The 16,147-nt window shown below is 38.4% G+C and overlaps 1 protein-coding gene across 1 annotated transcript in view; it reads left to right on the forward strand.

The window, feature by feature from the left end:
• The window catches only part of LOC124776259 (integrin beta-PS-like), a 255,767-nt gene that overhangs the window by 79,038 nt on the left and 160,582 nt on the right, over nt 1-16,147 (forward strand). Inside the window, exons 5-6 of the mRNA XM_047251151.1 lie at nt 12,882-13,052; nt 13,385-13,480. Coding sequence (XP_047107107.1) covers nt 12,882-13,052; nt 13,385-13,480 — 267 coding nt within the window. The remainder of the gene's footprint in view (nt 1-12,881; nt 13,053-13,384; nt 13,481-16,147) is intronic.

The raw sequence follows: 16,147 nt of genomic DNA on the forward strand, positions 1-16,147 counted from the left end.
CAAATAGATAAATCATACAGTTCTAATGATACTCAAGTCACACCTTTGATCGAGAACTCTAAAGGCATTGCAGAAACTACTCATTTTGCACAATAGTTTATTTCTGTAGATATTCCATTGTAGTTTGTTATTCACAGCATGAGGAATTTAGTCTGACTAACCTGTTCAATAACTTTAGTGCCTATGACTAATGGTTCTATATGTTTTGTGTGGTTCTTCAGTAGGGAGAATATCATATGTGCTCTTTTATCCATGTTAAGTTATATGTTATCAGAGAGCCAATACAATAAACTGTTCTCAACTAAGTCAGTTCTATCTGCCATGGAAAAAAGTTATAATAGAAGAGGTTCATGACATTCTTGAACAACAAGGGTACTATTGATGGTAGGTTTTCTGGGAAGTCATTAATGAAGAGTGGAAAGAGGAGGAGCCCCAAGGTTGAGCTCTGTGGGACTCCTGAGGTAACTAGTATTATATTACATTACATTTTTATTTGTGCTTTTGATCATTTGTTGTACAATGTATACAATATGATATTGGACAAGTCATAGTGATTTACAATACATGTTTTTAAATCATACTAGATTATTTACATTGATCTAGGCTTAATATAATCACAACTGAAGGTATTATCTAAATGAGTTATTCTTCCATCATGTGTTGTTATTTGTATCAGCTGCCCTCTGTTTGCTAGATATAACTGAAACGACATCATAACATATTCTTCTTGCAACAAAAGCACCCACTTTGTGTAGGAGCAGAGTGTGACTGACTAGTTCAAATGCCTTCCTAAGATCAACAAAAAAGTCAATAGCATATTGTTTTCCATTAAATGCATGTACTATCTGGTTAGTAAATGAATAGAGAGCCTCTTTAATAGATTTGGTTTTCCAAAAGTGAAGCTGCGCTTCTCTTAGTATGGAGTTACTTTCAGCAAAGGGCATTACTCAGTTAAACGCATCAAAAAAAGTTTTGATTCACCTCGGTTCCAAGAGTTCCAGAACACGTACAGAAAACTGGAATAGATATGAATATAAATGTCATTTCCACCCTTTTTATTGCTCATGAAAACCACACATTGCATGTTGTACTACCATACAGTAAGACCTTCAGAGGTGGTGGTCCATGTTGCTGTACACACCGGTACCTCAAATACCCAGTAGCATGTGCTCTTGTGTTGATGCATGCCTGTATTCATTGTGGCATACTGTCCACAAGTTCATCAAGGCACTGTTGGTCCAGATTGTCCCATTCCTCAACGGTGATTCGGCGTAGATCCCTCAGAGTGGTTGGTGTGTCATGTCGTCCATAAACAGCCCTTTTCAATCTATCCCAGACATGTTCCATAGGGTTAATGTCTGGAGAACATTGTGCCCACTCTAGTCAAGCGATACCATTATCCTGAAGGAAGTCATTCACAAGATGTGCGCAATGGGGGTGTGAATTGTCGTCCATGAAGACGAATACCTCGCAAATATGCTGCCGATATGGTTGCACTGCTGGTTGAAGGATTCACTTATGGTATAGCCATTACGGTGCCTTCCATGACCACAGCGGCATATGTCGGCCCCACGTAATGCCACCCCAACACAGCAGGGAACCTCCACCTTACTGCACTCGCTGGACAGTGTGTCTAAGGTGTTCAGCCTGACCAGGCTACCTCCAAACATGTCTCCGACAATTGTCTGGTTGAAGACATATGCGACACTCATTGGTGAAGAGGAAGTGATGCCAATCCTGAGTGGTCCATTCGGCGTGTTGTTGGGACCATCTGTACCGCACTGCATGGTGTCGTGGTTGCAAAGATGGACCTCGCCATGGACATTGGGAGTGAAGTTGCACATCATACAGCCTATTGCGCACAGTTTGAGTCATAACATGATGTCCTGTAGCTGCACAAAAAGCATTATTCAACATGGTGGCATTGCTTTCAGGGTTCCTCTGAGCCTTAATCCATAAGTAGTGGTCATCCACTGCAGTAGAAGTCCTTGGGCAGCATGAGCGAGCCATGTCATCAACAGATTCTGTCTCTCTGCATCTCCTCCATGTTTGAACAACATTGCTTTGGTTCACTCCGAGATGCCTGGACACTTCCCTTGTTGAGAGCCCTTCCTGGCACGAGGTAACAATGTGCATGCAATAAAACCACATTACTGACCGTCTAGGCATGATTGAACAACAGACAACATGAGCTGTGTACCTCCTTCCTGGTGGAATGACTGGAACTGACTGGCTGTCAGACCCCCTCCATCTAACAGGCACTGCTCCTGCATGGTTGTTTACATCTTTGGGTAGGCTGAGTGACATCTCTGAACAATCAAAGGGACTGTGTTTGTGATACAGTATCCACAGTCAGCACCTTTTTTCAGGAGTTGTGGGAACCGCGCTGATGCAAAACCTTTCTTTTATGTGTGGTATATACATTGCTTGACAGTTGCTAAGGAACTGAGATATCATTGGACAGGAGTATTCAAAGGCAAAGATGGATGACATGAAACACAATACATATGTAATAAAGGTGGAGTGATATTTTTATAATGAAAAATGGTACAGATTACACTCCATGCGAGAGCAGGATGACACACTAAATAACATTCATGTTTGACACAGGTCAGACTCCCATAATAAAGGTTGATAATGGATTCTTAGTAAGGGATATGCCCTCCTGGGACACCAATGCACATTTTGCACCTGTGGGTTATGCTGGCTACCAAACTGTGGGAGGAGTCCTTGATGGATATTGTTCCCTTCTCTCTCAAGGCAGTTTTCAATTCTTGAATGATTCAGGGAGGGGGTGTTCATTGAGAAAAACATCTGCCAAAAGCATCCCAGGCATGTTCTGTAGGGTTTAAGTCCAGGAAGTATGTAGGCCGTTCCATAAGTTCAGCATCTTCATTTGCCATTATGTCCGATACTTCAGCTGCCTGGTATGGGTGGGCATTGTTGTCCATAAACTGAAAGTCAGGATCTACTGCACCCAAAAACAGATGGACACGAAACAGAATAGTCTTCCTGCAATAGCACTATGCTGTAATGATACGAGTGAGGTGGCGCAGTGGTTAGCACACTGGACTCACATTCGGGAGGCCGACGGTTCAATCCCGTCTCCAACCATCCTGATTTAGGTTTTCCATGATTTCCCTAAAATCATTTCAGGCAAATGCCGGGATGGTTCCTTTGAAAGGGCACGGCCGATTTCCTTCCCAATCCTTCCCTAACCCGAGCTTGCGCTCCGTCTCTATTGACCTCGTTGTCGACGGGACGTTAAACACTAACTACCTACCTATCTGTAATGATACAACATCCAAAGATATGCAATCGTGTTCGGCCATTGTGAATTATGCCTGGCCACACCCTTATGTCTAGGTCATACTAATGACATTCATGAACATTCAGTGATTTGTAACATGTTCCTCTTTCTCTTCATGTTAACTGGTGGCCAGAATCACTTGCCACAGTGAAGCAGGAATCGTTGGAGAACATCGCTCTGGACCACTGTTGCTGACCCCAAAGCTACACAATCCCTGCACCAATGAACTCTTTCTTGATGATGGCACTGTTGAAGAGAGATGCATTTAACAGGCTTCTGAGCATACAAACCAGCCTGATTTAATCACTGTGAAATGATTCTGACAGAGACACATGTACTGGTAATGGCTGCAAGATCTGCAGGAATTTGTCTAAGAGTGAGACGTCTGTTCCTTTTCACCACTAGGGCTATGTATCAATCCTTTTGTGGTATGGAGGTTCTTCTACGACCACTGGCATGCTTTCATGTAGCATTTAAACCTTCAGTTGACTATGTTTTAAAATTCAGATGACACTTTTTGGTACACTCACTATTGTGAGCACAGGAATGACTCTTTGACTGGCTTTGATCTTTCCATATGCCTGCCCACGTTCATAGGCATGCAGTTGATGTCTTGCAGCCATATTGCCATACCACACAGAATGTCAGACTAATTGGTTCCACAACAACCTACATCAAAGCATATTGCATGAAGTGCCAAATGCATACAGAGCGTTCATGCACATGCTTCTCTGTAGTTAACACATCCTGCCCTCTATACATTTCCTTTTACTGTCATTGGTCAGATGTTATGTAGCAATTGTCAGTTGTTCTGGAGCAATGGGCAGTTGTTCCTTAGCAAGTGTCAGTTGTTTCTCAGCAGTTCACAAGCAGTATATAATTTTTACAGATGCAGCTGGTAGGAGTGACATGGTTTGATAGATGTTGAGCTCATATTTGTCACCTGTCTTGTGTAATGAAACTATCTTGGGGGTTTTTAGTGGTTGGCAGAAAATGCCAGTACTCATATAGCATTTGATTAGCATTACAGCTTGGAAGCACTGTAAGAAATACATATGAAAAGACCGTGCACAGAATTGCAGGTTTTTTTTTTTTTTTTTTTTTTTTTTTTTTTTTTTTTTTTTTTTTTTTTTTTTTTTTTTTTTTGGGGGGGGGGGAATTGTTGCTCAGTTTCTATTTGGGCTAGGTTTTGAAGTGTTCCACTTCCATATTTTAAAGCATTATTCAGTTCAAACTGTGCATGAAGGTAGATAAATGAATGAAGTCAAAATGAAATGTTTTTAGTCTAATAATCTTTATTATTGTCAATATGGTTTGAAGCTGAGCTAAATGTAGCAAGTAAAATTTGTTTTTACATAATTGAGTGTGCAGAAACAGTTTAAAGTGAATTAGTTAAATAAAAACATACACTGTTGCAATAAAATTGAAAAATTGCTTTCAAAAATCTAGCTTCATTTAGATTTTACATTTAAAAAAGCTGTCATTCAAAAGCTATTAACAGAAATTCAATTTACTTCAAAACCATCAGACACACAACTACCACATCATCAAATCATCTCACCATTAATAAACCAACTACTGCAAATAACAGCACAAAATTAGTTCTCATTCTGCTCAAAACATACACCAAGCTGACACAATGAACATGAAATATTACAATTCAGAACACATAAAATCCCTGTCATCAGTCTAAAATAATCAACATCATCAACATTACTATTACTTCCTGACATCATCAATACAACTACTTGCTTCAAAACTCATCATCATTAACTCAGACTGCTTCCATTATCATAAACTATAACCTCATAATCTCCACAGTCATCAACCTAACCACACAATTCCTCAGTTACACAAGTGCTGTGATAACAGCTTCCATGTCACATTCATATCACCATAGCACATATTCCAAACAAATGACCTCTCTCTACATTATCCAACAGCATTTCTCCACATTATTGTCTGAAGTACCAATATAACTTGTAGCCTCTCGTCATTCTTTGTAGATGTAGTCTAATAATTTATTTTTTATAATCAAGAGTCATCTCAAAATGACCCAGGGATGAAAGACATTGTTGACACAATTTGCAAATATACTGCGGATAGATTATCGTACATCACAAGATTTCTTACTAATAAGAGGTACTAACCAAAGATCCCAGAATATATCAATAAATAAATTACACTTAACAGCTTGATGTTATTTATCACCATCACCTTCAGAGTAGTCCTCTTGGGGCTTTTGGGGCTTTTCCATGAACTGATAGCTCCTTGGAATACATTTTTCGTAAACCTCTTTAATACCAATTGCAGTTGTGTATGAATCTCCTTAAACATGTGAAATCTTTGGATTTTTAACTTGAATTTCATTGTGGGAAATAAAAAAAGTCACTTGGTTCTAAGTTGGTTGAATTTCACAGATGAGGAACAATTGTCATTTTGTGATACTGCTGATATTTGATTTATGGGCATAAGGCCATGGCCCAAGGCATAATTCTGTGCTTAACCTTTTATCCTCCACTGCTGGAGATTTTTATTAGAGGCTTTAATGACTCAGAAAGTTCTTACAGACTCAAATAAGCTCAGCAGGTGGTGATATAATAGTCACAGGGTACTACATTTTTCTTTGTTTTGTGAAGTGCTCAATTTTACATTTCTGATAATTCAAAGCAAATTGCCAATTTTTGCACCACTTTGAAATCTTACCAATATCTGACTGAATATTTATGCAGCACCTTTCAGACAGTACTTCACTATAGATAAATATGTCATCTGAAAATAGTCTGATTTTTGTATTGATATTGTCCACATGGTCATTAATGTACAACAAGAACAGCAAGGGTCCCAACACACTTCACTGGGACATACTAAAAGTTATTTCTATATTTGACAGTGGCTTTCCACCCAGGATAACATGCTGTATCCTTCCTACCAAAAATCCTCAATGCAGTCACAAATTTCACATGATACTTCATATGATTGTATCTCTGACAGTAAGCATACATGTGGTGCTGAATCAAAAGTTTTGTGGAAATCAAGACATACTGCACCTACCTGACTTGCTGGTTCCAAAGTTTCCATTATTTTATGTGAGAAAAGTGTGAGTTGGGTTTTGCATGGCTAAAACTGTACAATTAAATGTCATTTTGTTTTTAACCAGGAACTCCTGGGTGATCAGTGCAGTGTGTGACGTTCCATTGTCATGAGAGAGGAACCATTTGTCTGTACACCACTTTTGTTGGACAAAATCCTTTGACACATCCCGTAAGACAGCCCCACATCTTTGCATGCATCCTGAATGATATCCTACTATCTTCCAGCACCATGTTCTGAACAACAGTTACATTTTAAGGGCCAATTCTTATTGACAGCTCTCATGAACGGCAATCATTTTCAAACAATGTTCTGCCCTCTTGCGAATAATTAAAACAGTTGTAAGTTTGACTGTGACCTAAGGTGTTTTCCCCACAAACCTACATCAAAATATCATGTGTACATGTAGTAGTTTTTCTGCATCTGAAACAAAGATTTATGCACACACATTGTTTCCAGACACCTGCCATCATTAATTTCAGAAGATGTATCATAAACAAGAATGGGGAACCGTACATAAAAACTAAATGTCGCCACCCAGCACAAAGTCTCTTGAACCACTAACTTTCAAAGGATGTATGAGGTACCACCTGGTGGCATTTCATCATACTAGCTAGATTCACCAGCTACATATACATTCTGGGACCTTTTTGGTAGCAGTTCATATTTCAGGTGTTTTCATAATATCTACACTCTCATATGATGATACACAGAATGTTACAGTAAATTTCCAAACAGTCCTACAAGCTGTCTTTTATGAAAAAAATGAGAGAGGCACCAAATCTCATGAAAATTTACAATGGTTCACCAAATCTACACATTAAATCAGACAAGAAAAAATATAGAATCATCTAGTGGAAGGTTTCTAGCAAAATAAGTAAAATAAATGGATTCCTTCAACACACTGCACTTCAGTGTATTTTATAAGTGTTTGATCATTAAAAAATTAAGTTTTTCTTCTAAAAACTACAAGCAGTTCATCATAATTTTCTGTGTACATTACATACTTCATTGTCCTCATTTTAGCATTGTGATGATTGTTCCTTTCATTTAGTGTTTGTTGTCACATTCAAATTTGACCTCATCTCATCTCACCTCACTTTCACTTAGTTTTTATGTCCATGGTAGTAGTTCATAACAGTACTCACAGTCAGTTTGTTTTTCTCCTATTTTTAATTGGTATTTTCAGTCCCACTTGCATCAGTAAAATATCAGCTAAAGAAACATCATTAAATTACTTTCTGGTAACATTACTAGTCTATTAAAGTAAAACATACAATGTATAGTTTAAAGATTGAAATACATTTTAAACAAATATTCTCTCAAAATTATTAATGTAAGTCAACACATGATCCTATGCAGAAGAAAATTCCTGCTATCTAGACACTTGTAAAAACACACTATGGGAATTCAAATTGAAGAGTTCAGCAAATGGTCAAAATATATACACAAGAAATTAAAAATTACACATTATTATGATTCAATTTTGCTAAGACAGAATAGTCAGAATAGTAAAAATTGTAGAGTGCATGGGGCATCCATCATAAGTCATTTTCACCTTGATACATGATGTATTGTTTCACATTCTTTATCAGTTTGTGGCAACATAATGACTATACATCACCTCTGACTGACAAATGAAACATCACTGCCCTGTGTGTAGAGTGAACAATAAAATCTGTGATGGTTTAATATGTGTCAAACCTCTGATTGGTGTAGACCATGAAGTAATTCTGTCCAGCAAATAAAGTAAGGATTTGTCTACCACATTCCATGTACTATTTATTCCTTGTGAACTTCTGCTGGTATTGCATTTCTTACAGTGGTGACCCCATCTACTTAACTGTGTCATGATTTTGTGCAAATCTGCTGCACCATTTGGGTACTTGATAATGCTGCCATTGTTTGCCACATTTCCTCACCATGTCAACAATGGCACCGAGGATATTTCACAAACAGTGCCACATGTGATACAAATATTTCATGGGACAGTTTACAAAGTAACATTTGACCTGGACTAGAGGAACTTTACTGCAGTGATTTAGAGGAACACAGTTCACTGCCAAACAGTTCAAAGAATTCCAGGCATGGGTCAGAAAGCTATAAGCAAATTGTATCCATTGTGTGAGGGACCATTTCTAGTAACTAAAATGCCACACCCGAATGCAATAGTATTGACTGATGCAGGGATTGGTAAAGATAAAGGGATGTATAAACATTCAAGATTTGAGGCCATTTGTAACTGAATTTGTGGTATAAGAAATATATTGCAAAGCTTCTAACAACTTACTGGGCCCTTGGGTAAAGTGTTACAGTCTGTCTCATAAAAAGGTTATTGTTACTTAAATGTGATTCTGTATCGAGGTACAGAGGCACAGTTCATGATAATGAAGGGATATTCTGGAGTTGCTATCCCAATGGTTGAATAGTGAGGAAGTATTTTGTTAGCGTATGCCTCAGCAAAGGGCCAGTATTTAATGTATACTTACTGTATTGTGTACATTGATGCCAAGGTTCATAGGAAAGCTTAATGTACAATGGTAGGTTAGGCAGTGAATTGGTTGATTTATTTGTAAATTTTTCTGAAAGGGTTTTTACCCAACTGGTGAGAAGTAGTGTGTGTTTTAAGTGTGAATTTGAGTAACAGCTCTGGGACAAGAGACATTTTCCATGGTGTTGAAGGTTTTGTTCTTGCTATCCTTGTGTGAGGGGCTTCTAAGGTCTCACTTACTCTGTGAAATGTCTGTTGTAATATTGCAGGCTTGATAGTGTGAATTACCAGAAGTGTTATTACTATGGTTAGCAATAAGACTGAATGAAGCCTACACCTTTCCTTGGTCTCTATAGATGCCTTATCCAGTAGCCACAATATCTAGTCCAACGATACTGAAATGATAAACACTGTACCTAACCTACCAATGATTTGAAGAGTATGAATTTTTCTTTGGATTATAGGGGAAAGAAAGTAAATTTAAGAATTTTTTTTTAGTTTTGTGCAGCAAGATGTTGAGTTTTGTAGAGGAATTTTTTTTCTGTTCTTTTCTAACCGCACCTGGGGATGGTTTCTATCTTCTTGGGGAGTAGATAGCTGTGCTTGAATGAGTTTTGTAGGGAAAGACATTTTTTAAAATATATGGCATTGATTGTGTGAATATCTTTTAGTGTTGTACTTTATGTTAAGTAGAAACCATTCTCATGCTACAGAAAGGAGCAGTTATCTCTGAATCCTTTGATTAATTGGCTGTATGATCTTGTTAGCCTTAAGTTTCCTTTTTTTCTGTTCCTCTTCAGACATCAAACTAGGTAACTGCAATACACTTTCCATTGCCATTCCATAGTATGGGTTAGGGATCATTTTTTAGAGTATGAGGTGGTGAAACTGGTGATGTCTGTTTTGTAGACTTGATGAAGAGCACTATTCTTTGTCCCACCAATGAAGAAACTTCCCCAGGAGGGTAAATTGTGGTGGAGTGGAGTGGAAGAGTACCAGTCTTTGGGGCCTGTCTTAGATAATGATGAGCACATCTTTTACAAGCTTTCTATAACCACAGTGCACTGTGTTAAGAGTTTACAAGGCAAAAGGAGTGGGCCATTCAGAAGAATTGATTCTGTGGGAGAGCACAGCTCCAATTCCATAAGAAGATACATCCACAGCTAATGCAACAGGCTTAGCTGGATGATAAAGTATCAAATACTGACTTAATAACATGTCTTTTAAGTGCTGAAATGTGTCCTGACATTCTTAGGACCACAAAAAAGGAATGTTTTCCCAGCACAGCCAGTTCAGCATGGCAGCAACTTGCGCAGCATTTTTAAATGGCTTTGGTATATTGATTAAGCTTCCCCATGACATCTTGTATCACTTTAATATTACAGGGTGCTGGCAGGTCTCTAATTGAAGACAAATGTGAAATAACAGGACAAATTCCCTGTGCATTTATTACATGTCCTAAATAGTCAAGTTCTTCTTGGAAGAAGGAGTACTTTTCTTTGTTTAAGCTAGCTGCAGGAAGAACCTGAAACAAGCAGTCTACATTTGACAATGTTTAGCTGTTTTATGACCCATGTCAACTATGTACAAATATTTTGTACAGGAAGCAACTTTTCCTGTTCATTATTCCAGGAGCTGTTGAAAAATAGTAGGTGCTGAAGCATTTCTGAGCAGTAGTCACTGAAACTGCAGTGAACATAGGTGAGTGTTTATCACAAAATATTGCATGAACTGTTCACCCAATGGTAACTGAAAGAAGGCCTCATGTAAAACAGTCTTGGAAAAGAATTTTTCCTGTTCCAGTCTATCCATTAATTCCTCTGGCCATGGGAGAGGAAAAGATTCATCATGGTTTATGCATTTACTGTTCTCTTAAAAGTGAGCACACAGATGTAAACCTCCTGATGGCTTTTTGAGAATTACCAAGGGCACTGCCCATTGACGCAGAAATGGGTTAGTTAACACCACTGTCTTTCCATTTTTGCAGTTACTGAGCAACCTGCTCATGTTTTGCATGAGGGACACACCTTGCATGAAAAAATAATGGTTGTGCATTGTCTTTAACAGTAAAATGCACTTCCTGTATCTGTTTCTAGAACTGAGAACATGAAATGATACACATTTCGCAACTCCATGAAAAATAGCTGGCAAAATGCACATACCAGGTACTGGAATTTTGTGTTTGTTGTATGCAGACAAAATGGAAATAGGCTCCTGAAGCTGTGGGCTACCAATCCTGTTACACACACAGATGCACAAGTATCTAATTGCAATTTATTTGGTCTTTGAGCCACTCCTAATTGAAAAAAAAGTTTGTTCTCCTGTCTGTGTGCTACAGCAGAAGAGTACTGTGATGCAAAAGTGAAAGCCTTTGTTTGTGCTGGCTTTAATGGCCTCACCAATACAGAATGCACTTTTTGATAGCTATGCTGTGGTTGTGCACCCTCATGGACTCAATTGTTGCTCAAGTCTGGCATTCCTTGTAAAACATTGTTTGAATATGAATTTGCTTTCCACAATGGAAAATTCTGCATCTTGACAATGGCAGCCTTGAAAAGCACTAAGGACTTGTCTTCCTCACAGTATTCTGTAGTATATGTCTGTGTACCACAAGTCTGAAAGTTTCCACCTCTATGTTTACTGTTTGTCTTAGCTCTGAACTGTAGCATTAATTTTAGACTGAGCATATTGTGCTCTCTGAACAACAGAGATACATAAAGTCTCACAATTGTTGCTACAATTGTAGGTTCCTTACTATTCTTTGGGAGGAGACCAACTGGATACTATAAAGCATAAAATATTATATCAGTTTATTACAACATAGATAAGATGAATTGCTTAACTTTGTTCAATCCACTGTCACAGGAACATCATGAGTATTCATAACTGTCTCTTAACATAAACATACCACTTATACAGGCAAAATACATGTCTCTCACTATGTTTAACAATAACTTTTTATAGTGTTCTGCATAATGCATAAATCACACAGCTAGCCTGCTAGATGTGCTGCTGTCTTATTCGAAATTACAAACTGAGGCTGAGTGGTATTGTACTAGGCTGTAAGTAGAAGATCCATTGTGGCAGTGTAGTGAAATTTGTGGGTGTAGTTTATTGATCAATGTGGCTTGCAGCAACTATCTTTTCTTACAATTGTATCATGAGGTACCAACCTTGCTTTGGCACCTCACTCTTTGGATGACACCACATTTTCTATCTTAATGCTTCTGCAGTAGAATGTATATAATACATTTAAGATTTGTTTATTGATAAAAGAAAAGAAGCAAATATTTTTATAATTTGGGAAAAATATCTGTGTATAAAGTGGTCTGGTTCTCCAAGTACATCGGGTATCCTGAGTATTTGTATGTATGAAGTACTCAGTTTGCTTATGTGTATTGACAAATGCAAAATATAATGCAAATAAGTCACTGATCAGTTCTATTACAAACTGTATTGTTTATGTAAGAGACAATTTTGACTTGCTTGCTAGACTTGAGATTCATCTTTTGTAATGTTTCTTGTCTAAGTAGATTTCATATCTATAACACAACAGCTGTCCAAAGCAATGGCATAAAGAAACACAACCATTTACCATACAGATAAAACATTATGTTTCTCTCTCTCTCTCTCTCTCTCTTTGTCTCTCTCTCTCTCTCTCTCTCTCTCTCTCTCTCTCCCCCCCCCCCCCCCCCCCACCGCTCTCTCTCTCTCTCTCTCTCTCTCTCTCTCTCTCTCTCCACACACACACACACACACACACACACACACACACACACACACACACACACTACGGTACTTCCCTTATGCTTCTGAGTAGAAATAGGAGCATTTGTAGGTTTTGCAAATAATTGTGTGTTTATGCACTATTCAATACCTTTGCCATAGATAAATGAATGTTTTTCTTTCATTAATTGGTAAATTTTCCATTATTGCATTAGTACAACCATACAAACATTGTTCTGTTTTCAATACTGAATTATTTAGATAGAAGTGGGAAATGCAAAAGTCTCAGGGAACTTGGACAGCCCAGAAGGAGGATTTGATGCCATTATGCAGGCCATGGTGTGTACAGAGGAAATTGGATGGCGTGAGAAAGCCCGACATCTTCTTGTATATTCATCTGATGCTCCTTTCCATTTTGCTGGTGATGGAAAGGTAAGCAGTTCCGCCTTCTGAAGCATTAATCATACTGAAAGATACTTAGTTCATGTGAAAATAGTTATAATATATACACTCAATAATAATGCAGTATCACTCTATAAAGAAAAAAATTGAAAACTTATACATATTTTTACAGTTTAGTATCTTTTCATAATTTGTATATTGCTTTCTTAAGGAGAATTCTTTTCAGGGAAAATATCATACTACCTGGAAATTAATTGCATTCTAAACAGAACATTTTAATATTAAACCTCACATTCTTTCATTCTTTTATCAAGTCCTTAAATTAGGATGGTTGGTTGATAAATTAAATTAATTTATTTCAGTTAGCTGGCATTGTGGAGCCACATGATGGTCGCTGCTATATGGAGAATGGAGAATACACACATAGTCTGGTCTTCGACTATCCATCTGTAGGCCAGGTATAGTTTGCAGCATAAACATCTTTTAATGTAAATATGCAGCTAATTTCTATGTGGATTAATAGTGAAAGATATCTTCTTTATCAGTACCATGATCACAACTGTGCAACAGGAAATAATAAAACACACACACACACACACACACACACACACACACACACACACACCATCTATTTTAGATACAAATAAAATGGGGAACTTTATCAGTACCATGATCACAACTGTGCAACAGGAAATAATAAAACACACACACACACACACACACACACACACTCTATTTTAGATACAAATAAAATGGGGAAGTAAATGGCAATGAAACAAGCAAGTAATCCTAATAAGCATAGATCCAGGAACCAAACAGACACTAACAGTGTTGTAACATTGACATGATTATACTTGTGAATATGTTGTAATAGGGAAATCATTGGTTTCTGGACCTGTATTTAGTGAGATTATTTGCTTGTTTCATTCTTCCTTGCTTGTTCCTTTCATTTCTACCTATGATGGTCAAATACACTTTAACTAAAACGTTTGAACACTGAAGTCTACATTTTTTCATTCTTTTATCAACTAATTGGATTACGATGTGTGTGTGTGTGTGTGTGTGTGTGTGTGTGTGTGTGTGGTGTTTTTGAAATGTTCCCTTGTGTGAAGTATGAATGTACTTAGATAAAATGGCATGCTCACTGTTAATTATTAAATCTGACCATCAATCTCTTTATTTTGATAATTGTCTTCTTCTACACTGATAACTGAAATGTTTTCTCAGTTCTAGAGCACTACTCAGTGATCTTGACCTGTCTCCAGACCTCATATATTCACTTCTTTTGCTTAAACCAGGAAACACTTTGTAACAATTCATGCTAATACATGTGCATGACATGAATGACAGAGCTCTCAAATCTGAATGTCAGTTCAACTTCTCTGGTTCCCATGACATTATGCAAATTTGCAAGGTATTCATTGCTCTATGGCACATAATGCATCTCCAAGCAGGAATGAAGCTGCATGGAATGAACTGTCCAAATCAGCAAGTACCACAGCTATGGTTGTCTTGCCTTGCAGAAATGCTGTCATTCTGCACCAGATTCCATGTTCAAACAGTGAGACAACACTCCCAAAGAGCATACAAGTCTGAACTTATTATTCAAACTAATATATATTTTTATGATTCATCAGTACTATAGATATTGTGCAACATACCATTCACTGGAGTGAGAGAAAGAGAGAGAGAGAGAGAGAGAGAGAGAGAGAGAGAGAGAGAGAGAGAGAGAGAGAGAGAGAGTTAGAGAGTATGTTATTTATTTATTTATTTAATCGTGTCCAAGCCATAGACAACCCACATATTACATATACACACAAATACAAATACAATACACATATGTATAAGTAAAACAAACCCAAAATGGGGAGTCACATTACAATATAAAGACAAGCATAGTATATATATCATATCACGTCGCGCCAAAATTCAGCGCATTTAACTGTCACTGCCGTAGCGTTTGCCAGATCTTCTTTCCTGCACACTTCCCCCATGTTGCTGCATTCCAGGAGGTGGTCCATTGTTTGGGTCTGTCCGCACTGGCACGTGTCCATCCCGTCTCGGTATCCCCATTTACACATGTTTACATTGCATCTGCCCACCCCAGTTCGTAGGTGGTTGAGGGTTCTCCATAATGGCCATTTTAGTTCATTTCCAGAGGCCAATTGTTCGTTGGGTGAGATTAGAGGTGCCTGGTCTCCCATAGGCAGTGTTGCTTTCCATTTTGACAATCTGGCCTTTTGTTTTGAGGTTTTGATCGGTTGAACTGAGGTGAGGAAACTCCGTCTTGATTTTAGACATGTGTGTGGAGGGTTTTGTCCGAAGAGAGGATGGCGCTGGTCGCGCAGCTGCTTGAGGCACTCTGCTTCGCTTGCTATAGCTCGTCTGATGTTGGGTGGAGCTATGCCACTAAGCAAATAAAGTTGGCTAACCGGGGTGGGTCTTAGGCATCCTGTGATTATGCGACAGGCATCGTTCAGCAGAGGATCCACTCGTTTCGCATGCGCTGATCTTTCCCAAACTGGGGCAGCGTATTCAGCAACCAAGTAGCAGAGTGCAAGTGCCAACGTACGTAAAGTATGTGGGTCGGCACCCCATTTTGTGGAGATGAGCTTACTCAGAAGGTTGTTTCTTGTTGATAGTTTGCCCCTGACCTTGTCTACATGATGTCTGTAAGTAAGTGTGCGATCAAGGGTAACGCCTAAATAACAAGGAGTGCTGCTGAACGCAATCCGTTGGTTGTTCCACATGATGTTTAGGGTATGTTTGGCGTCTCAGTTTCGAAGGTGGAATAGGCAGGATAATGTTTTTGCTGCATTCAGGTGTAGGCAGTTGGCTTCGTAGTATGGCGTTAGACTGTTGAGGGCATTCGTAAGGCTAATTTCTATGTCGTTAAAGTTCCGACCCTGCATGGCTATTGCAAGATCATCTGCATAAGCAAAGCTCCTAGTCCCTGGTGCAACTGGTTGATCATTCACATATATGTTGAAAAGAGTGGGTGCGAGGACACTGCCTTGGGGTAGTCCATTTTTCTGGATACGCAATTGGCTTCGCTTCCCTCCTAGGTTTACGATGAACCGTCTGTTGCTGAGAAGAGTTGATATAATTTGTATCAGCCTGAAATC

This window comes from Schistocerca piceifrons, chromosome 2, assembly GCF_021461385.2.
Source record: "Schistocerca piceifrons isolate TAMUIC-IGC-003096 chromosome 2, iqSchPice1.1, whole genome shotgun sequence".
Classification (NCBI taxonomy): domain Eukaryota; kingdom Metazoa; phylum Arthropoda; class Insecta; order Orthoptera; family Acrididae; genus Schistocerca; species Schistocerca piceifrons.